The sequence below is a fragment of the Podarcis filfolensis genome (assembly GCF_964270895.1).
Source record: "Podarcis filfolensis genome assembly, chromosome: 2".
NCBI classification, from domain to species: Eukaryota; Metazoa; Chordata; class Lepidosauria; order Squamata; family Lacertidae; genus Podarcis; species Podarcis filfolensis.
Genome location: NC_139605.1, coordinates 14,689,736 through 14,713,518, shown reverse-complemented (window position 1 = coordinate 14,713,518; position 23,783 = coordinate 14,689,736). Strand labels below are relative to the sequence as shown.

General features: G+C 48.0%; 1 protein-coding gene across 2 annotated transcripts in view; it reads right to left on the bottom strand.

The window, feature by feature from the left end:
* Positions 1-22,492, bottom strand: part of FLOT1 (flotillin 1) — a 29,272-nt gene extending 6,780 nt beyond the window's left edge. Inside the window, exons 1-9 of one of the 2 annotated variants that reach the window (XM_083602044.1) lie at positions 22,362-22,492; positions 18,166-18,225; positions 14,163-14,238; positions 11,875-11,965; positions 10,248-10,391; positions 7,981-8,100; positions 5,528-5,623; positions 3,097-3,249; positions 828-1,009 (exon numbers count right to left, since the gene is read on the bottom strand). In XM_083602044.1, the coding sequence (XP_083458170.1) occupies positions 828-1,009; positions 3,097-3,249; positions 5,528-5,623; positions 7,981-8,100; positions 10,248-10,391; positions 11,875-11,965; positions 14,163-14,238; positions 18,166-18,208 (905 nt within the window). In that variant the 5' untranslated portion in view covers positions 18,209-18,225; positions 22,362-22,492. The remainder of the gene's footprint in view (positions 1-827; positions 1,010-3,096; positions 3,250-5,527; positions 5,624-7,980; positions 8,101-10,247; positions 10,392-11,874; positions 11,966-14,162; positions 14,239-18,165; positions 18,226-22,361) is intronic. The other variant, XM_083602045.1, reaches the window with a different exon arrangement.
* Positions 22,493-23,783: the final 1,291 nt, after the last annotated feature.

The following is a 23,783-nucleotide window of genomic DNA, read 5'->3' as shown; positions in this document are numbered from 1 at the left end:
GCCAGTCCACCATTCCTCAGACCTTGTGGGGGGCCGGACTATATTTTGGGGGAAAATATGAACGAATTTTTATGCCCCACAAATAACCCAGAGATGCATTTTAAATAAAAGCACACATTCTACTCATGTAAAAACACCAAGCAGGCCCTACAAATAACCCAGAGATGCATTTTAAATAGAAGGATACATTCTGCTCATGTAAAAACATGTTGATTCCCGGACCATCTGAGAGCCGGATTTAGAAGGTGATTGGGCCGGATCTGGCCCCCGGGCCTTAGTTTTCCTTCATGCTCTACAGCTTTCTTTAAAAATACATACATACATACATACATACATACATACATACATACATACCCCGCCCATCTGGCTGGGTTTCCCCAGCCACTCTGGGTGGCTCCCAACAGAATATGAAAAAGATAAAACATCAAACATTAAAACCTTCCCTAAACAGGGCTGCCTTCAGGTGTTTTCTAAAAGTCAGGTAGTTGTTTATTTCCTTGACATCTGATGGAAGGGCGTTCCACAGAGCGGTGCCACTACCGAAAAGGCCCTCTGCCTGCTTCCCTGTAACCTTGCTTCTCACAGTGAGGGAACTGCCAGAAGGCCCTCGGAGCCGGACCTCAGTGTCTGGGCTGGATGATGGGGGTGGAGACGCTCCTTCTGGTATACTGGGCAGAGGCCGTTTAGGGCTTTAAAGGTCAGCACCAACACTTTCAATTGGAAACGTACTGGGAGCCAACGTGGTGGCTTTGACAATCCTGCTTCGGTATCCCTGCGCCCAACTCCTCCCAGGAGCCCTCCTTTGGGCCTTCGAACGCTGCCTGTACCTCTCGGCCTCCGCCAGTTTCTCCAGCCGGAAGCGCTCTGCCTCAGCGGGCTTCTTGACCCTCGCCTCCAGCTCGCGCTCCTTCCGGATCATCTCCTGCTCCTGTATCTGAATCTGCTGGGCTCGCTCCACCACCAGCACCTGCATCTTCTCCTCCTCGATCTTCTGCTTCGTCTTGGCTACCTGCAGAGCATGGAAGAGAGACAGGAGGGAGAGGCTTGGGGTCAGGGAGCAGCTTGCGGGGTTTGGTCAAGACATCTAAAGGCAGCCCTGTTTAGGGAAGCTTTGAATGTTTAATAGGTTATTGTATTTTAGTGTTTTGTTGGAAGCCGCCCAGAGTGGCTGGGGGGACCCAGCCAGATGGGCGGGGTATAAATAAATTATTATTATTATTATTATTATTATTATTATTATTATTATTATTAAGCAGGCAGTGCCTTGGAATCTGGTGGAGGCAGGAACCGGCAGCAGGCTGGCTGCGATGTAGCAGGAAACTACAGTTTAGCATGCCAAGAGTGAGCCTACCGTTCCCTTGGGCTAGCACACTCCCTTCACCTGGCGTGGATGTGAGGACAAGTTCAGAGTCTGAACCGTTCTGCTTGTCCCAGGATTGTCTGAGCAGTTTTTCTGCTTGACCCACGTTTTCTAGACGTGGCTCCAAGCTGTTTTCTCCTGGACCTGCTCCTTCCCCAGGGAAAACCTGCTCTTTAGCTTTAAATTGGAACAAATGGCAATCTAGAGAAAACCCAAGTTGTTGTTTGTGCCGACTGAGCACTAGAGAGTGGTTTTCCGGGGGGGGGGGGGAGCAGCGAGACAAGAGGAAGTGGTTACAGTGGTACCTCGGGTTACAGACACTTCAGGTTACAGACTCCGCTAACCCAGAAATAGTACCTCAGGTTAAGAACTTTACCTCAGGATGAGAACAGAAACTGTGCGGTGGCAGCGCAGCAGCAGTGGGAGGCCCCATTAGCTAAAGTTGTACTTCAGGGTAAGAATAGTTTCAGGACCTCCAGAACGAATTAAGTTCTTAACCCGAGGTATCACTGTACTCTTAACTACATTTGGTGGAAACAAGTCAGCTTGAAAAAAATTCTCCTCCTCTATCTTTCTTTAGGTTTTTCTTTCTTTTCCTTCTCTCTTGCTTTCTCCTTCTTTAGATCTCTCTTTTTCTTGTGTTTTCTCCCTTCTGACTTTGCTTTTTTTCAGATTAAGTAGCTGTTTTATCTCAGTATGTTAGAAATAGATCTTTTGTAATGGGTATGTATTTCTGCGTACTGTATTTATGAATAAATATCAAATTTAAAAAATGGATTGTTTTCACTAAATGTTAATTCTGTATATTTTCAGTCACAAACATCACAAACCTAAAGAAGAGGCTGTGCCAATAACATTCCTACAAAAACAGAACAAATGGAAGGCAAGGAAAAGGGCATTTAGGCAGGATCTTTCTTGGGAAAGGAAAATGTTGAGATTTGGGAGATCATTTTACATTCAGCAGAGAAGGGGAGGGCAGCCTTTTTCAGTCCATTTTTGGAATAATAAATTTTCAGAGTATTTTTTACAGTTATATCAAAAATTACTGATTTAGTTATACTGTTAGAAAAACATAGACAGATAATTATGAAATTATTGTGAGGTTTAATAATTAGCTGTTTATATTTGGACAACTTTTCCGCTGTACTTTATTGGAGGGAGAAAAATAACCATTTCCTTAATAACAATTTAAACAATTTATTTAACTAAAACAGTAACATTACAGTGGTACCTCCGGTTGCGGATGGGATCCATTCCAGAGCTCTGGCCGGATCCTGAGGTTTCCGCAACAGGAGGGACCGCTTCTGTGTATGCGCGCAAACTTCCGGGTTTGCCGCGTTTGCATCCTGAAAGATACGCAACTGGAGGTGTGCATATGCAGAGGTACCACTGTATAGCATATGTATCCATGTTTGTTAACTGATGTGGTTAAACAAACAAAACACATAAAAAACCAGACTTAAGTTTTAGCACACATGAAAAACTGAAAACAAATCCTTATTTCCTGATGAATAGCCTTTGGGCTACAATATAACTTAAACAGAAAACTATCTTTAGAAAGATTTTCTCTCCAGAAGCACTTTAGTTTAAGAATCCGATTTAAATAAACAAAAAAATCCGATTTAAATTTAAAAAATCCAATTTCTAAAAAAACCATTGATTTTTATCCACCCTGCTCCTGTGACTTATTTCCCCTTCCTCCGCCCGCCACCTTCCGTAACTAAAGCTTGTCTCACCTGGAGCTGATAGGCCAGGTCAGACTCCGCTTTCCGCGTGTTCACCTCGTAATCGTAAGTGGCTTTCTTCAGCTCGTAGTCCCGCTGGGCTTTGGCCATTTCTGTTTCGCTCAAGTACTGAGCAGACAATTTCTCCTGCTTGGCCTTTGCTTCCTGCAGACGGAAACAGGGGCGACAGATCAGGGACAGAGCACATGATCCAGGTTTAATGATCAGTTTCGGACCCTCCACTTGCACCAGGTTAGATGGGTGGGGCACAGAAAGAGACAACTGGATTTTCAACCGAAGACGGCAGGAAAGGGAACACACACACCCTGCCTGGGAAAAAATGGCTCACCTTTAACAAAACAATAACAGCAAATAAAATCCTAGGTAAAGGTAAAGAGACCCCTGACCATTAGGTCCAGTCGTGGCCGACTCTGGGGTTGTGGCGCTCATCTCGCTTTACTGGCTGAGGGAGCCGGTGTACAGCTTCCGGGTCATGTGGCCAGCATGACCAAGCCACTTCTGGCGAACCAGAGCAGCTCACGGAAACATCGTTTATCTTCCCACCGGAGCGGTACCTATTTATCTCCTTGCACTTTGACGTGCTTTCGAGCTGCTAGGTTGGCAGGAGCAGGGACTGAGCAACGGGAGCTCACCCCGTCGCGGGGATTTGAACCGCCGACCTTCTGATCGGCAAGTCCTAGGCTCTGTGGTTTAACCCACAGCGCCACCTAGCATTAATAAAATGCTAGGAAACTTTTAAATGGCGTGAGGCCCACCTTGGGAAAACTCTGACCTTCTGCGTGGAGGATAGAGGCCTCAGGTGCCGAATTCCCAATGGGAATAGTGACGAGAGAAAAGTTCTTGCGATGAAAACCTGAACGGTCCCTGACAACATCACCAGGCAGGAAATCTCAGCCCTCTTTTCCACTCTCCTATTTGAAAACTCCCAAGCTCCAAACAGCTGAACATTTCAAAATGCAGTGCAAGTGCCGTACAGCCAACTCACATTTTAAAACACACTTAAATACAGTCGTACCTTGGTTCTTGAACGCCTTGGTACTCATACATTTTGGCTCCCGAACACCACAAACCTGGAATTAAGTGTTCCGGTTTGCAAACCAAACACTTTTTGGGAACCGAATATCTGACGCAGCTTCAGTTTGAGTGCAGGAAGCTCCTGCAGCCAATTGGAAGCCGTGCCTTGGTTTTCAAATGGTTTCGGGAGTCGAACGGACTCCCGGAACGGATTAAGTTTGAGTGAGTGATTGGTGTGTGTGTGTGTGTGTGTGTGTGTGTGTGAGAGAGAGAGAGAGAGAGAGAGAGAGAGAGAGAGGCATAACGTTGGAGGAGGGCCTTTGCAAAATATCTCAGCTCCCCCACGGCGGCTGGGAAGGGCAACGAGGGTGACACTTCTCTAGCGGTTTACTTACAAGTGTTTCTAAAGCGCTGTCCTGTTCAGGGAAGTTTTTAATGTGTGACATTTTAATGTATTTTTGATCTTTGTTGGAAGCCGCCCAGAGTGACTGGGGAAGCCCAGTCAGATGGGCGGGGTACAAATAATAAATTATGATTATTATGATTATTAATGATTATCGTATCCAAAAATAACACTGAAGCAGTAATGCAAGCGGAAAAAGCACCAGCATTATAAAAAAAGGGAATTCAGAAATAAAAAGAAACAATCTTATGAGTTAAGGAAAACCCAGAGGAAAAAATATGTGCGGGATTCACATAAGGAGCCCTGAAGAAGGACTTCTGCATGCGCAGTGGGGTAATAAGAATAAGAATCTTATTATTTAAACTCAGCCCATCTGGCTGGGTTTCCCCAGCCACTTTGGGCGGCTTACGGCATATATATATATATATATATATATATATATATATATATATATAGTAAAACACCAACTCACTGAAAACTTCCCGATACAGGGCTACCTCCAGATGTCTTCTAAAAGTCAGATAGTTGTTTATTTATTTGACATTTGACGGGAGGGCGTTCCACAGGGCGGGCGCCACCACCGAGAAGGCCCTCCGCCTTGTTTCCTGTAACTTCTCTTCTCGCAGCGAGGGAGCCGCCAGAAGGCCCTTGGAGCTGGACCTCAGTGTCCGGGCTGAATGGTGGGGGTGGAGACGCTCCTTCAGGTATACTGGGCTGAAGCTTTCCTCCCGTCTCCTTTCACTGTACACCCTTGGAATTTTTCTATGGGGATGGGAGAGGAAAACCCCACCCAAAGGATTCACAAGATGTCTTAAGCAGCTAACAGGTGGTGGCTCAAATATGGCAAGGGGGAAGCGCATTCCACAGTGCATGAGATACAGCCAATCTCATAGAGGCACTTTGCTACTTTCTGGTGGGCATCTCCAGAGTAAATAGAGAAAATCCAAAAGACCAAGATTAGCAGAAGAGGCCGGTTCACTCTAGGGGCCTGGTCCCAGAGCTCACCTTGATACCAGCATCCCTCTTAGCTTCAGCTTCTCCAATCCTGGCATCCTTCTGCACCTGAGCCGTCCGAGCTTTCCCCAGAGAGTGAAGATAATCCTACAGTTGGCACAAGAGAAGGGGTTAATATTATGGCCAAGAAGTGCAAACATACCAAGGTGTCTTTGACACTGGAATTTGCCATATACTGATTACCACTTGAAGATTTTTTTAAAATGCCATTTTCGTCCTGGTATGCAACAATAACAAGAGAAGGAGGAACAGCCAGCAAAACCCTGGGTGCAGTGTTCGAAACTCCCATTGCTCCAGGCGCATTTTGCGACAGGGAATGAGCAGTTTCTGAGCTCTGGGTGCAGCGCTGCGCCTAAGATTTCCAATTAAAAGTACAGAATGGATGGAAAGGGGACGTGGGTGGCGCTGTGGGTTAAACCACAGAGCCTAGGACTTGCCGGTCAGAAGGTCGGCGGTTTGAATTCCTGCGACAGGGTGAGCTCCTGTTGCTCAGTCCCTGCTCCAGCCAACCTAGCATTCAAAAGCACGTCAAAGTGCAAGTAGACAAATAGGTACCGCTCAAGCAGGAAGGTAAACAGCGTTTCCGTGCGCTGCTCTGGTTCGCCAGAAGCGGCTAAGTCATGCTGGCCACATGACCCGGAAGCTGTACACCGGCTCCCTCGGCCAATAAAGCGAGATGAGCGCCACAAGCCCAGTCGGCCACAACTAGACCTAATGGTCAGGGGTCATTCATTTACCTTTTTATGGATGGAAAGAAGGACCTTTTTCTGCCTCCCCACTTCCAGCTACTCTCTGAAGACTGGAGAAGAGACCCTCTTACAGTGGCGTAGCGTGGGTTGTCAGCACCCGGGGCAAGGCAAGTAATTTGCGCCCCCAACCCGTGGATTTGCGCCCCCTAACCCGTGGATTTGCGCCCCCTAACCCGTGGGTTTGCCCTAACCCCAGATGTTGCGCCCGGTGCGGCCGGCACCCCCTGCACCCCCCACGCTACGCCACTGCCCTCTTAAGAATATTAGGGCGGTAAGCAGGGGAAGGACTAGACCAGGGGGTCTACAACCTTTAAGACAAAAAGAGCCACTTGGACCCGTTTCCAAAGAAAAAACTGGGAGCCGCAAAACCGGGAAGGTGACATCGGGACGGTGCGTGACTAACGCACGCACCGCCCCCATGCGACGTCACAGCCAGTACAGCACCCGCCACAGTGGGGAGTGTCGGGGCACACAATGCGCCTCCTCCCCTCGCTAGTATCTGCCCCGGAGCTGCGGCAAAGGTGTAAAAGAGCCACATGCGGCTCCGGAGCCGCGGGTTGCAGACCCCTGGACTAGACTATGTGAAAAATGAACATAATATTCTAACGGCAGTTCATTCATTTTTAAGCTTTGTATTCTTGTTACAGTGGTGCCTCGCAAGATGAAAATAATCCGTTCCGCGAGTCTCTTCGTTTAGCGGTTTTTTCGTCTTGCGAAGCAACCCTATTAGCACCTTAGCAGATTAGCGCTATTAGCGGTTTAGCGGCTATTAAAGGCTTAGCGGCTTTGCGGCTAAAAGGCTATTAGCGGCTTAGCGGCTTAGCGGCTTAGAAAAAGGGGGGGGAAAGCGAAAAAAATCGCAAGACGTTTTCGTCTTGCAAAGCAAGCCCATAGGGAAATTCGTCTTGCGAAGCACATCGAAAAACGGAAAACCCTTTTGTCTAGCGGGTTTTTCGTCTTGCGAGGCATTTGTCTTGCGGGGCACCACTGTATTAAAAAGTGTGCCTAGACAATCCATTGTTATGCTCATAACCAGGTTTAAGGTTCCATTTAGCTCCTAGCTTTCATATCTCAGTTTCTAACACTCCCTGGATGCTACCCTGGGCTCCTTTGGGAGGAAGGACAGAATTATATATGCAATAAAAATAAATAAAGCAAAAGCAAGTAACATTTTGCAACAAAGCACAGAGAAGATAGAGAGCATTGTTTTGTTTCACCAGTGCCTCTGATGAAGTGGATATCAGGAAAAGTACTATTTTAGTGCACCTTATAAATCCTATCTTCTCTTGTTCTGCGTTGGTGCATTACAGCTTTGGGAAATGTTCCATATTCACAAACTAAAGAACTATGTTAAGGTTTTTATTGTTCATTGACTTCGCCAATGGAATTCTAACCCTAGTCACTTTACGGAAAGGGACCAAAGCCCCTGAAATTATATTGATATACCTAAAGCTAGTTCCTAGAGGGACAAAACAGTGGGAGGGAGAGATGTTACCTTCATGCGGAAGCGGCCAGAGCTCAGAGATAGAGTGTCTACCTTGCTTGCAGAAATTCCCAGGTTCAGTCTCTGGGTGGGGCTGGGGAAGAATCCCACCCGAAGCTCTGGAAAGCTGCTACTTTCAGTGCAGAGACTATACTGAGCTCTGGGTGGACCAGTGATCCGACTTGGTACCAGGCAGCTTCCTGTTTTCTTACCTGGTCATCGTGTATGTCTTTGAGGGTGTAGCTGACCACACTGATCCCCATGTTGACCAGGTCAGAGGAGGCAACTTTGAAGACCTGCTCGGAGAACTTCTGCCGGTCCTTGTATATTTCCTGACGGGCGAACAGAGACAGCAGAGGGTATTATACCCAGAGAAAAAAGCAGCCAGGAACAGGAATCGAGTCCTAGGCTTGCCCACCTTTCCATCCCAACAGTGTCCATTTATTTCAGACTTCCAGAACTTGGTCACTTCCTATAACCACTCTCACTTCCAACCTGATAATTGCCACCTGCCCAGATTTTAACTTGTCTGAGTTACAGTGGTACCTCGGGTTAAGAACTTAATTCGTCCCAGAGGTCCGTTCTTAACCTGAAACTGTTCTTAACCTGAGGTACCACTTAAGCTAATGGGGCCTCCCACTGCCGCCTCCACTCAATTTCTGTTCTCATCCTGAGGTAAAGTTCTTAACCCAAGGTACTACTTCTGGGTTAGCGGAGTCTGTAACCTGAAGCGTCTGTAACCCGAGGTACCACTGTAATTTTAAGATGTATTTTTATTAACTGATGTCTGTTTTTATGCATATTGTATTGTTTTTATGATGTTAGCCACTCTGAGCCCGGTCTCGGCCGGGATATAATAATAATAATAATAATAATAATAATAATAATAATAATAATAATAATGTTGTTGTTTAGTCGTTTAGTCGTGTCCGACTCTTCGTAACCCCATGGACCAGAGCACACCAGGCACTCCTGTCTTCCACTGCCTCCCGCAGTTTGGTCAAACTCATGCTGGTAGCTTCGAGAAGACTGTCCACCCATCTCGTCCTCTGTCGTCCCCTTCTCCTTGTGCCCTCCATCTTTCCCAACATCAGGGTCTTTTCCAGGGAGTCTTCTCTTCTCATGAGGTGGCCAAAGTATTGGAGCCTCAGCTTCACGATCTGTCCTTCCAGTGAGCGCTCAGGGCTGATTTCCTTAAAAATTGAGAAGTTTGATCTTCTTGCAGTCCATGGGACTTTCAAGAGTCTCCTCCAACACCATAATTCAAAAGCATCAACTCTTTGGCGATCAGCCTTCTTTATGGTCCAGCTCTCACTTCCATACATCACTACTACTAGGAAAACCATAGCTTTAACTATACGGACCTTTGTTGGCAAGATGATGTCTCTGCTTTTTAAGATGCTGTCTAGGTTTGTCATTGCTTTTCTCCCAAGGAGCAGGCGTCTTTTAATTTTGTGGCTGCTGTCACCATCTGCAGTGATCATGGAGCCCAAGAAAGTAAAATCGCTCACTGCCTCCATTTCTTCCCCTTCTATTTGCCAGGAGGTGATGGGACCAGTGGCCATGAGAAGAGTGTGCTTTGGTCCATGGGGTCACGAAGAGTCGGAGAACACTAAATACTGTATTTTTCGCTCTATAGGACGCACTTTTCCCCCTTCAAAAATGAAGGGGAAATGTGTGTGCATCCTATGGAGCGAAGAAGCCATAGCCCCATGACCCTCTCCCGGCTGGAGAGGTGACGCGCGACTATGGCAGGAGCCTCTATAGCCACGCCTCACCTCTCCAGCTGGGAGAGCGTGCGCGGGCCTAAAGAAGCCCCCCGGGACCCTCTCCCGGCTGGAGAGGTGATGGGCGGCTATGGCAGGAGCCTCTATAGCCGCACACCACCTCTCCAGCCGGGAGAGCGAGCGCGGGGCTAAAGAAGCCATAGCCCCGCAACCCTCTCCCAGCTGGAGAGGTGACGCGCGACTATGGCAGGAGCCTCTCCGCTGCGCGCCTTTACCCTCTCCCCGACCTGCTCTTGGGGGCTGGTGGTGGGCATCCTCCCGCCAGCCCCAAAGAGCAGGTCGAAAGGAACCTGAAGCCTGGAGAGGGGTCGGTGGGCACCCACCCCTCTCGCTCTCCAGGCTTCCAAGGCAGCCGCCTGAAGGCGACTGAACGCACCTTAAACGGCACCTTGTTTTAGAGGGGGAAAACAAGAGGGGGAAAATTCTCCCCCTCTCTGCGCAGCGCCTCCTGCCGCTTCGCTGAAGGGGCGCTGGGCAGAGAGGGGGAGAAATTTTTTTTCTTGTTTTCCCCCCTCTAAAACAAGGTGCGTCCTATTGTCCGGTGCGTCCTATAGAGCGAAAAATACGGTAACTAAACAACAACAACAACACACATTTCCCAGCAGGGGGCAGCATTATGTATACACAGTGACCCAAACTCATCCCTTCCAGCAGAGGGCAGCAAAGATTGAACATATTCTAGCAGAGCTCACCTCTACAGTCATGTGGGCCATGATGGCTCTCTGGTGCCCCTCTAGCGTTTCCAAAGCAATCTGGGCAATCTCGAGCTCTGATTTGCCCAGGAACATCTGGCAAGCAGCTGCCAGCATCTCCTTGTTCTGTCCCTGGATCTTCACCTATGTTGGGGGTGGGAGGTGGGGCGGAATGAGAAGAAAGCTGAGAAAGAGAAAGGATGCGCCCCCCAAGTTTCCTAACAACTCTCACATCCTGTTTTAGGTAATCATCAGATTGGAGACATTTTCCCTTTAAGAAGAAGCGCCGTTTCTGGAATTTCTGCAAGCAGGGAGCTGCTGTAACTCAGAACATCTTGCTTTTTTGCTAGCCATTAAGTTTAATTTAATTTAATTCAGCGAACATCAGCACAAGGCCGGCTTCGTACTCTAGCATTTATTTAGATGATTATACACTGCCCCCTTTCGCAAGCCACAGGCTGGTTTGCAACAAAGGCAAATGAACCCCACCCCCCAAGAAAGCAACACAGTTCTTAAAATACAGACTGCAGGCCTTGGTTTTGATCTATGGTCTACTTTTAAAATGAGGCTGCATTTTAAATTGCATTTTAACCTGTATTTTAAATTGGTTTAAATTGGTTCCCCCCCCTATTATGTTTTTGCTGTAATTTTATTGGTGTTAGCCGCCCTGAGCCCAGCTCTGGCCGGGGAGAGTGGGGTATAAATAAAAGTTATTATTATTATTATGGAAGAAGTGTGGTTTTGCAAGTATTTGGGTCCCAGGCTGTAATGCTAAACTTTGAATCCTCCCACTCCCGCCGCCAATATTGTGAGGGCCAGGGGAAGAGCCGAGGCAAATTTTGGAAAGAGGAGAAAGAGAAGGGAAATTAAATGGATCCCCTGCGGGGGGTGGCCAGATCTGTGGCTGGGGAAACCAAGCCAGATGGGTGAGGTGGAAATAATAATTATTATTATAAGAGGAATATAAAATCGTTCCAATGGAGGAAATCAGAAATTGCCTTTTTCTACAGAACAGGGGTGGGCAACCTGCGGCCCTCGGCTGAATTTCATGTGGCCCTTGGCCGAGGTTCCTGTAGGAAAAATGGTGCATGTTTGTGACAGAATCAAGACAGAAGGGAGCTGTCCCGAAAAGGCAGCCCACCCACATTTTGATTCAGTCCAGGCCACTGCCAGCACATGACCCCTTCCTCTCAGCAGATGCCCCCTCAAGGAAATACTATAATTAAAAGGGGGTGGGGAAGCATGCTGGGAAATGGTTACCTGAAGGAGCGTCTCCACCTCCCATCATTCTCCCCGGACACTAAGGTCCAGCGCTGAGGGCCTTCTGGCGGTCCCCTCGCTGCGAGAAGTGAGGTTACAGGGAACCAGGCAGAGGGCCTTCTTGGTAGTGGCACCCGCCCTGTGGAACGCCCTCCCACCAGATGTCAAAGAGAAAAATAACTACCAAACTTTTTGAAGACATCTGAAGGCAGCCCTGTTTAGGGAAGCTTTTAATGTTTAATAGGTTATTGTATTTTAGTGTTTTGCTGGAAGCCACCCAGAGTGGCTGGGGAAACCCAGCCAGGTGGGCGGGGTATAAATAATAAATTATTATTATTATTATTATTATTATTATTATTATTAATACCTGGGCAATGCCGGTGACGGAGATGGGGACCCCATGTCGGGTGTATACTTTTTCACTCTTCACATTCAGGGTCAGAGTATTCAGTGAGATCCTGCAGGCAAAGGGAAAGGGAAGGAGAGGGCGAATAAAGAAGAGAAAGACACATACACCCACGTACTTCTCAGTGGTGACCTGGACTCCAGTTTAAGTTGTCCTGAGAAGCCCAAGCCAGAGGGAGTCAATGTGGCGACCTCCAAATGTTGCTAGACTACAACTCCCACAACCCCTGTGTATTGGCCAAGCCGGCCGGGGCTTCTGGGAGTTGTAGTCTAACCTCATCACCCTGGCTCTCCCTGGGCCTAAGGTTGCCAGTCAGATATATATTGTTGACACCGCCAATGTGGCACAACATGGCACTTCTACTCCTTGCTCAATTCAAAGGCCTCTTTTACTGACTGACCTTCACTTTCACAGGTTTTGTCCCGATTGTATTTTTTTAAAATTGGAATTTTATTTACAACATAACATAACCCCCACCCCCCAATACACAAATCCACCCCCATTAGACGTAAACATCACATACAATGAGCATAACATACAACAATACAAACAACCAAATAAAAGACTTCCTTTATCCTGTATCTGGCCTCCTTATTTACTTCTTATAAACCGTTTCCTTTATGAATAATTATTAAGATTTTTCTAATTATAACTTAAATATCCACAAAGTCTCCTGCAGACATTAATCAAAACAAGTCCAGGTATGTATTTTAGGGCACTGTTTTGTGAAACATTCTCTGTATTTTCCCATGCTTTATGAAACTCTTGTCTAGTGTGATCTCTAATTGCCAGGTTTCGTCCCCTGATTGTAGACACCAGGGATGGATGGATTCAGTACAAACACCGCACTACAACCCGGTGATGTGGATTGAGATGAGAGCGAACGAGCAAACATGTGATTCACCCAAAGTCACCAAGTGAGATTTATGGCCCAGTGGGGATTTGAACCCAGTTCTCCCAGGTCCTATTCCAGTACAGTGTACCTTGGGTTACATACACTTCAGGTTACATACGCTTCAGGTTACAGACTCTGCTAATCCAGAAATAGTGCTTCAGGTTAAGAAATTTGTTTCAGGATGAGAACAGAAATCGTGCTCCAGCGGCACAGCAGCAGCAGGAGGCCCCATTAGCTAAAGTGGTGCTTCAGGTTAAGAACAGTTTCAGGTTAAGAACGGACCTCCAGAATGAATTAAGTACTTAACCCGAGGTACCACTGTACTCTAACCACTATGCCATCATGGATCCAAGTCAAAAGACTTCCTTGGGCTGTTCTGACTGTTCTCCTGCCATTTCTTCTACGCAAACTGCATTCTTCCCAGAATCCCTTGGCAGAAGGCCCAATCCTGGCTTAGCTCTAAATCTTGGCTTAGCTGTAACAACACATCTCTTTACAAGCAGCAGTTTTCATTTTTCTGGCGCTCTTTTAAGCACAAGAATTCAGTGCACCATCTAACAGGCAGAGTGATGTTTGGATTTGAGAATTGAATTTGTTTTTGTCTAAGCAGGGTGTGTGTGGAGGAGAACTTGTTTCTAGCCCTCAACAGAAACTCAAAAGATGCCGTTTCTAAGTGAATATTTTTGGTGAAAGAAAATACAGCATACAGGAGCGGAGTAAACAAAAGCCATTGTGTTGCAATATTTGGGCTATCTGCCTGGGGAGACTTTCACTCAGCCAGGTTTAGTGCATGGTAAGGGACATGGGTGGTGTTGTGGTCTAAACCACTGAGCCTCTCGGGCTTGCCAATCGGAAGGTCGGTGGTTCGAATCCCCGCAACGGGGTGAGTTCCAGTTGCTCTGTCCCAGCTCCGGCCAATCTAGCAGTTCAAAAGCACACCAGCACAAGTAGATAAATAGGTACCGCTGCAGCGGGAAGGTAAATGACGTTTTTGTGTTCTGACTTTTGTCACAGTGTCCCATTGCACCAGAAGCGGTTTAGTCATGCTGGCCACATGACCCAGAAAGCTGTCTGTGGACAAATGCTGGCTCCCTCAGCCTGAAAGCGAGACGAGCAATGCAACCTCATAGTTGCCTTTGACAGGACTTAACTGTCCATGGGTCCTTTACCTTTTGTATCTTTTAATGCATGGTAGTGCTTTAAATGTATGGAGCAGATGAGGCCTTACTGGTGTCCCTCAGAGAAGGGACTCAAGATCCAGGTAGGACAGGAATATGTTCACATTAGCTAACCTTCAGCAGCCTTGCCAAAGCCCCCTCTTCCCTCCCAGGGGTGCTGCCCCAGAAGAACTCACCTCTGGATCTGCTGAATACATGGCATCACAAACACGCGTCCTCCGGCTATCATGACAGGGGGACTGCGGCAGAAACCTGAGAGAAAAGGGTTGAATTGAAGCACCTTAATGCAACACACCAAAATCACTGAAGTAAAGGGGCCTACAGTGGTACCTTGGTTCTCAAACACCTTGGTACTCAAACACTTGGAACCCAAACACTGAAAACCCGGAAATAAGTGTTCTGGTTTGCAAACTTTTTTTGGAAGTCGAATGTGCTCTGTTTTAAGTGTTATGCTTCTGATTTGAGTGCCACACTTCCATTTTGAGTGTTAGGCTGAGGACTGTCTGTCTTTGCTACTTATTTTGCGTTTTTGTTTTTGAGGCTCTTTTTTGTTTTGTTTTTGTGACTGTGTGAACCCAGTTCAGCTACTGACTGATTGATCGTGTGACTGCAGTACATTGATTATTGTTTTCATTTTATGGAACAATGGTCTCGTTAGATAGTAGAATTCATGTTAAATTGCTGTTTTAATGGTTGTTTTTAAAAGTCTGGAACCGATCAATCCATTTTACATTACTTTCTATGGCGTGCCTTGGTTTGGTAGGCTTTGGTTTTGGAACGGAGTTCCATAACGGATTGAGTTTGAGAACCAAGGTACCATTGCACTTCCAAAACAACAATCCAGCTTGTTCATGATCAGGGACAGAGAAGAGGAGAGAGAGAGAATCATAGAATTGTAGAGCTGGAAGGGACCTCGAGGGTCATCTAGTCCAACCCCCTGCAATGCAGGAATCTCAGCTAAAGCATCCCTGACAAGATGGCCGTTTAACCTCTGCTTAAAAACCTCCAAGGAAGGAGAGTCCACAGCCTCCCGAGGGAGACCGTTTCACTGTCAAACAGCAAATGAAAAATGCACAATATGATTCCCTGGAAAACCCTAAGCAGGGTGGTTGGAAAAATGGAAGGGGAAAAAAAACCCCAAGCCCCAAAATGATTCTGGGGTGAATGGATGGAAGGGCAGAACTACAACCTGCTTTGAAATACGGTACCTTCTGTAAGCAAGTTGACAGAATCACTGCCCCTGTAAGAAGCTTTCCCCATAACTGGGATGAGCTGCGCAGAAGGGAGAGGGCTTTTCAGGGGGGGGCAGTCCTTTATGCCTGGGGGAAGCCAGGAAGCAGGAACCAAGCGCAACAGCACTTTCCTCTCCAGAGGTTTCCAGGGACAGGGGTTTGTAAATTTCTTTGGTATTCACATTGACTTATATGTTTAAGAGGTTTCAACAACGCCCATCACCAAGAAAGACAGCAGGGTGGACTTACAAAAGTAAAGCAATATAAAAAAATGCGGCACATGACAAACAGAAGTACATTAAAATAATTCTCACAAGTTGCATGAATTCCAACATCATGAAAATGACTTAGCCCAGCAGCCTCTTAAAGGCCAACAAAAAAAGCTGGGCTTTTAACCTAGCATTGAATAGAAATCGAAGGTTATATAATTCTTATATGGTGGTACCTCAGGATGCGAACGGGGCTCCGGAACGGATCCTGTTCGCATCCTGAACGCAGTCCGTGTCTGCACGTGGCACAATTCACCGCTTCCGCACATGCGCGTGATGCCATTTTGAGTGTCTGCGCATGCACGAGCAGCGAAACCCGGAAGTAACGCGCTCTATTACTTCCAGGTTGCCGCGGAGCGCAACCCGAAAGCGCTCATGCTGAAGCATATTCAACCTGAGGTATGACTGTATACCGTTATGAGTTTGTGGACACCAAGCCCATTCAACCCCCTGGACCCAGCAAGTGCTAAAATATAGGCCAGGCTTGCTTCCTGTGTCCAGGCAATCACCTAGGTGATGTGCCATTAAGAGAACAAAGGAAAGAGACCTCTGTGCCAGAAGAGAAATGGGTAGGACCCCTCCTCCAGCTCTTAAGATAGTGAGAAGGACAAAGGTTGGTTGTATTGTGACCTAGAAGCAAAGTTGTAGGCTGGAAAACCAGAGAGGCAGAGTGCAATGTTTGATTTCTGTCAGAATCCAAATGGGAGAAACAAGATCAGTTTTGGGGTGTTGATGCTGTGAACCCCTCCATCATAGGCTGAGGTGGTATATAACAACAACAACAACAACAACAACAACAACAACAACAACAACAACAACAACAACAATTTATTATTTATACCCCGCCCATCTGGCTGGGTTTCCCCAGCCACTCTGGGCGGCTTCCAACAAAGATGAAAAATACACTAAAATATCACATATTAAAAACTTCCCTAAACAGAGCTGCCTTCAGATGTCTTCTGAATGTCAGGTAGTTGTTTATCGCTTTGACATCTGATGGGAGGGCGTTCCACAGGGCGGGTGCCACTACCGAGAAGGCCCTCTGCCTGGTTCCCTGTAACTTGGCCTCTCGCAGTGAGGGAACCGCCAGAAGGCCCTCGGAGCTGGACCTCAGTGTCCGGGCAGAACAATGGGGGAGGAGACGCTCCTTCAGATATACTGGATCGAGGCCGTTTAGGGCTTTAAAGGTCAGCACCAACACTTTGAATTGTGCTCGGAAACGTACTGGGAGCCAATGTAGGTCTTTCAAGACTGGTGTTATATGGTCTCGGCGGCCGCTCCCAGTCACCAGTCTAGCTGCCGCGTTCTGGATTAGTTGTAGTTTCCGGGTCACCTTCAAAGGTAGCCCCACGTAGAGCGCATTGCAGTAGTCCAAGCGGGAGATAACCAGAGCATGCACCACTCTGGTGAGACAGTCTGCAGGCAGATAGGGTCTCAGCCTACGTACCAGATGGAGCTGGTAAACAGCTGCCCTGGTTACAGATTTGACCTGTGCCTCCATGGACAGCTGTGAGTCCAAAATGACTCCCAGGCTGCGCACCTGGTCCTTCAGGGGCACAGTTACCCCATTCAGGACCAGGGAATCCTCCACACCTGCCCGCCTCCTGTCCCCCAAAAACAGTACTTCTGTCTTGTCAGGATTCAACCTCAATCTGTTAGCCGCCATCCATCCTCCAACAGCCTCCAGGCACTCACACAGGACCTTCACCGCCTTCACTGGTTCTGATTTAAAAGAGAGGTACAGCTGGGTATCATCCGCATACTGATGAACACCCAGCCCAAACCTCCTGATGATCTCTCCCAGTGGCTGCATGTAAATGTTGAAAAGCATGGGGGAGAGGACAGAACCCTGAGGCACCCCACAAGTGAGAGCCCAGGGGTCTGAACACTCATCCCCCACCACCACTTTCTGAACACGGCCCAGGAGGAAGGAGCGGAACCACTGTATAACAGTGCCCCCAGCTCCCAGCCCCTCTCGACAGTATATATGTGTAAATAAAATGTAGATCATAAAGGAACCAGAGTTTCTGCTGTGCCTTGTGTCCGAAAGGAAACACGAACTCTGAAACTCCTGGAATCTTGTACTGTTCCGAGATTGGGGTGGCATGAAATAATATAATAGTGAGACCTATTACACTTATTATTACCTTTACCAGTGGGAGTATATACAGTTTAAAAGAAGAGAAAAAGAGACCTAAATGCAGACACACGCTGCCTGCTAACCTTCCTCATGCAGTATTTTGTCTTATTTAATACCCTGCCCTCAATGTGACCACTTACAGGCCAGCCTACAAAACAAAAGAGTACCAAAAAGAAATCAAAATGTAATCGGAGCAGCAGAATATAAACAGATTAACTCAATTAAAAGGTTGTGAATAAATCATTTTAAAAGGCTGCTATAAGCTCAAGGAAGCCCACACAGAGAAACAGGGGAAAAAAATCAAGTAGGGAAAAGAAATCCAAGGAGACAAGAAATTCCCAAAAAACTTCTTCAGTGAAGACGGAGTGTCCTCAATCGCCTTGCGATAATGAGTATCGGAGGGAAAGGAATATATCCTGAAAGAAGCCATGGCTGGAACACTGAAGAGGCTTGTTCCACACTGCAACATTTTGTTGCAGGTTCCAGGCGTATACCCACCTCTTTGGTAATAGGGAGGAAGAGGAAGTGTAGAACTCACCTGAGACAACCATGGCCTCATTGGGGCCACAGGTAAAGAACATCCTGAAGCCTGGAGGGTCTATAAAGGAAGAAGAAACATGGATTATTTCCATGGAGTCCCACCATTCAGCTCTCAATAATAATAATAATAATAATAATAATAATAATAATAATAATTTATACCCCGTCCAACTGGCTGGGTTTCCCCAACCACTCTGGGCAGCTTCCAGCAAAATATTAAGATACAATAATTTATCAAATATTAAAAGCTTCCCTAAACAGTGCTACCTTCAGATGTCTTCTAAAAGTCAGAGCGTTGTTTATTTCCTTGACATTCAGTGGCAGGGCGTTCCACAGGGTGGGTGCCAGTACCACGAAGGCCCTCTGTCTGGTTCCCTGTAACCTCACTTCTTGCAGTGGGGAAACCACCAGAAGGCCCTTGGTGCTGGACCTCAGTATCCGGGCTGAACGGTGGGGGTGGAGACACTCCTTCAGGTATACAGGGCTGAGGCCATTTAGGGCTTTAAAGGTCAGCACCAACACTTTGAATTGTGCTCTGAAACATACTGGGAGCCAATGTAGGTGTTATATGGTCTTGGCGGCCACTTCCAGTTACCAGTCTAGCTGCCGCATTCTGGGTTAGTTGTAGTTTCCGGGTCACCTTCAAAGGTAGCCCCACGTAGAGTGAATTGCAGTAGTCCAACTAGAGCATGCACCACTCTGGCAAGACAGTCTGTGGGCAGGTAGGGTCTCAGCCTGCGTACCAGGTGGAGCTGGTAAATAGCTGCCCTGGACACAGAATTGACCTGCGCCTCCATGGACAGCTGTGAGTCCAAAATGATGCCCAGGCTGCGCACTTGGTCCTTCAGGGGCACAGTTACCCCATTCAGGACTAGTGGGTCCTCCACACCTGCCCTCCCCCTGTCCCCCCAAAACGGTACTTCTGTCTTGTCAGGATTCAACCTCAATCTGTTAGCTGCCATCCATCCTCCAACTGCTTTCTGGCCTTCCAAACGTACTACTTGCCCACTCAGCTTAAATTAGGCCTGGAAATAAACTGAATGCAATTTTGTCCCAGGGGAGAATGAACGTGCAGCGAAGGTCAAAATGAAAGTTAAGGCGTGGCTTAACTTAAGCTCAGCTTTAAAGACAGTGTCGCAAGAATCGCCAAGCTAGATCAGACCAAAGGCTGGATCAGACCAAAGGTGGTTTTAAAACTTGCTGAAACAGGTACTTATAGATTCATTAGAGGTGTACTTGATCCTCCTCAATTCAGAAATGGCTGAATTGACTAATGGAACTCAGATTCCTAGAAGACTCAACCAATGTGATCTGGGTAGACCATGGTTTGGATCGGATCGTGTGATCCCTTTCCAAGGGTTTCCGAGAGCTGCAGGGCTGTCTGGGAACAGTTTTGCTTCCTTGTTGTCTAAAAACCTCCAGAACGGTTTACAGTGGTACCCCGGGTTACATACGCTTCAGGTTACAGACGCTTCAGGTTACAGACTCTGCTAACCCAGAAATAATACCTCGGGTTAAGAACTTTGCTTCAGGATGAGAACAGAAATTGTGCTCCGGCAGCCCCAGGAGGCCCCATTAGCTAAAGTGGTGCTTCAGGTTAAGAACAGTTTCAGGTTAAGAACGGACCTCCGGAATGAATTAAGTACTTAACCTGAGGTACCACTGTATTCTGTCACCCACAACCTGCAACAGTGATTGCAATTGGGGCTTTGAACACAACACAGCAAGTTGCCCTGGGACTATATGGGGGTGGGGGTGGGGACATGCAAAATCTGGATCCAGCCATGTAAAAGGTGCAAAAACCAACCAACCAACCAACAAAAAACACTGTTAAATAAAGAGAGGCAGTACGGCTGCCCTTGAGCGGCCTTGTTCCCATGTAGACCTGGAGGGAACCAGACTTGTGCAGCCACAGCAGAGTTTTGGGCGTTTTTTTGGAGGGGAAACTTTTTGGCTTCCATGGGGCAATGGTGAAGCCCAGCAGGCCTGAGACCAGCACAGCCTCATGGGTTGGCTTTTGTACTCAAGGACATGTCCCAAAATCCTCTGCGCCTCACGGGAGTTGCGGTGGGGCCTACAGAGGCTTCCTGACAGGTGACTCGATGTGGAAACGGTTAATCCTTTTCAGGCAGGAAGCCTGAAAAACCAAGACTTCTATGGGCACCTGTAGAATGGGCACATCTCGAAAAAAGCTGCAAGCAGAGGGATACAGCTAGAGACTTGGGAGTGGGGGGATACATGCAAGGAGAGGTCGGGTTTGCATGTAGATCCCCGGGGCAACTTTTTGAACATGTGCTTGTTGAGGAGGCCATCTGAACATGCCTTTTGGGAGGGTCTCTGGGCAGGCTGAGGCTTCGTACAACATGCGTCTAAAGTGCGCGCGCGCGCACACACACACACATACATCCTGCCAAAAAAACTAATAATAATCTTGGGAACTGTAGTGTGCTAAGGGTGCTGGGATTTGTAGCTCTCTGAGGGGCAAACAACAGCCCACGGGATTCTTTGGGTGAGTGCAAGGGAGGTATGCGTTAAATGTATGGAGTAGGCAGCCAGGCTATTCTGGCCCCAAGCTGTTCTTCTTGCATTTACTGTGGTACCTCGGGTTACAGACGCTTCAGGTTACAGACTCCGCTAACCCAGAAATAGTACCTCAGGTTAAGAACTTTGCTTCAGGATGAGAACAGAAATCATGTGGCGGCAGCGGGAGGCCCCATTAGCTAAAGTGGTACCTCAGGTTAAGAACAGTTTCAGGTTAAGAACGGGCCTCCAGAACAAATTAAGTTCTTAACCTGAGGTACCACTGTATATTTCACATGTTCTCCAAAGAGCTCACTCCCCCCCCCGTCCCGCTTTATCCTCACAACAACCCTGCAAAGTAGGTTGGGCAGGCAGAGGGTGACTGGCTCCCAGTCAACCAGTGGGCTGAGTGGGCCCTTGAACCCTGGTCTGCCAAGTCCTAGTCTAGGGCTCTAACCACTACACCGCAAAGGGATATTGTATACCTGAAGGAGCATTTCCACCCCCATCATCCAGCCCAGGCACTGAGGTCCAGCTCCGAAGGGCTTCTGGTGGTTCCCTCACTGCGAGAAGTGAGGCTACAGGGAAGCAGGCAGAGGGCCTTCTCGGTAGTGGCACACGCCCTGTGGAACGCCTTCCCAGCAGATGTCAAAGAAATAAACAACTATTTTACTTTTAAAAGACAACTGAAGGAGGCCCTGTTTAGGGAAGTTTTTAATGTCTGGTGCTGTATTGTTTTTAATATTCAGTTGGAAGCCGCCCAGAGTGGCTGGGGAAACCCAACCAGATGGGCGGGGTATAAATGATAAATTATTATATTATTATTATATTATTATGGCTGCCCAAGGGGAACCTGACACTGCTGGGACTGCCCGCATGGGTCATGAGGTCAGGGATGATGGAAGCGGCAATTCCGTACGGCCACACACAGCTGCCCGGTAGGGCTTTGAAAGGAATCACAGAATTTTAGGACGGCAGAGGTGGAAGGGACCTCCGGGGTCATCTATCCCAACCCCCTTGCGATGCAACTATATGCGCGGGAAGCACCAGCACCTTGAATTGTGCTGAACTGGATCAGACAGTGGAATCAGCACAGCTGTCCTTTGATCCAGTTTCCAGGCAGCCCCACCTACACAACGCATTACAGGAGAACCACACACACAAACTCATACAAACAAAGGCACACTCAGCAGCCTTTGACAGCTTCTCAATTCATGCTACGTACAAGGATCCCAGAATTTCCCCGCTTCCAAAAAAACAGACCACACTTTTTCAGTAAATGCTTCCAAAGGTCGCCTCGGGCTGCGCATTCGCTCCGGGCGCGGCTGTGTTATTTATTTCCCTTGAAAAGGTGTAATTATTCGGATTGCTGTTGCACATTGCGCCGGGGCGCTTTCGAAGCTTTCCTAAGGCGCCATGAGGACTAGCGGGTTGAGGCGAGATGTGCAGGACGGGGATGGGGTGGGGAGGCCAGTAGGAGGTGGTCTCCAAAGAAAACAACAACAACAACAAGGCCAGGAGGGCCAGGGCCGTTTTTATAGATATATATGCATGCTTAAAAAAGGGGGGGGGGAATTGCAAAAGGCGCATGCGAGATCCCAATGCACGAGGGAGCGCGTGGGTTCTTGCCAGGCACGCACCCGCTTTGCAAATCGGCGCCCCCTTCTCACTCACCCGCTCGCCCGCTGCAGCTGAATCTCCAAGGCGCTCTGCTTGTTTCTTCCTGCCTCCGACAGGCACACCCTTCCTGGCTCTCTGACACCACCACTTTCCCATCAGCCCGCAGTGTGCTGTTTTCTCCCCCCCCCCCCTTCGCCGGCAGGATCGCATGGAAGAACAAAGAGTATTTGCAGCCACCTGCTGGCTGCTACCTCGCAGTTGCAGGCGCTGCTGAGAGACAAGAGACCACAGGGCAGGGAAAGGTCTTTGCTTTGGGGTGGGTTTTTTTTGGGAGGCTTCTGTTCAGTTTGATTACAAGCATGCGCCATAGCTGTCAATTTACAGATTTGAAAATGAGGGACCAGCAGCCTCGAAAATAAGGGACCAGCAGCCAAAATAAGGGATTTTGGCTTAGTTTATACAGAAATCATGGAGCCATGCTGCTTTGGCTGCCACTGACTGTGTTTTGCAGGGGGTTGGACTAGATCAGTGTGTCCCAAGCTTGTGTCTCCAGCTGCGTTTGGACTACAATTCCCATCATCCTCAATCACTGGTCTTGCTAGCTAGGGATGATGGGAGCTGTAGGCCAAAAATAGCTGGAGACCCAAGCTTGGGAAACACTGGACTAGATGATCCTAAGGGTCTACAACTCCCACCAAGCAAGAGTGGCAGACAAAACTGATGAACGACGTCGAGATGGCAAAGCTTACAGGCAGAATTAGAAACCAGGAAGAGGACCTCTTTAATAAAGAATGGGGAAAGTTTATAATTTAGTTGAAAAACTATTGTAAAGAGTTACATACATTGGTAGGATTGACAGAAAATTTGTAGTAAAAATTTGAACTATGGATGGACAAATGATTTATAAAAATAGAGTTATGAAAGGGGTGCAGAGGGGGAAATCACTATATTAAGATGCTGCACTGGTTGGAGGGTTTGCTAAGAGGTACGTCGGGGCTGCCGTCGTCTTGGGGCGAGGAGTTCCATTGGCCCTTCCCTGCCCGAGAGAGAGGGAGGGAGAGAGACTCTTGCCCGTGCCGCCCGCGAGCCCGGCATGAGGTGGTTGTGGCGCTGCGGCGGCCACTGAAGCGCCGCCCTTCTGCGTCCCTCCCCATCCCTTCTTCTTCCTCCTTCCTCAGGCCGCCTCCTCAGCCACCGCTGCCGTCTCCGGCTTCCCCTGGCGGCGCGGCAGAAGTCTCGCAAGAGAGGGGCTGCCTGTCCGCCCGCCGCCACCCATCTCCTCACAACGGGCCCCTGAGGGGGAAAAGGGAGAGACGGAGACGCAGCCGCTCGTGTGCGCGCTCTCTCTTGCTCTCTTGAGGCGGAGAACCTCAAGCCGCTGCTTCCCTCCCGAGCCAGGCGAGCATGAAACCCAGGAAATTTAAGGGACATAATCAATAAGGGACAGCAGCGGGACACGGCACTGGGATAAGGGAG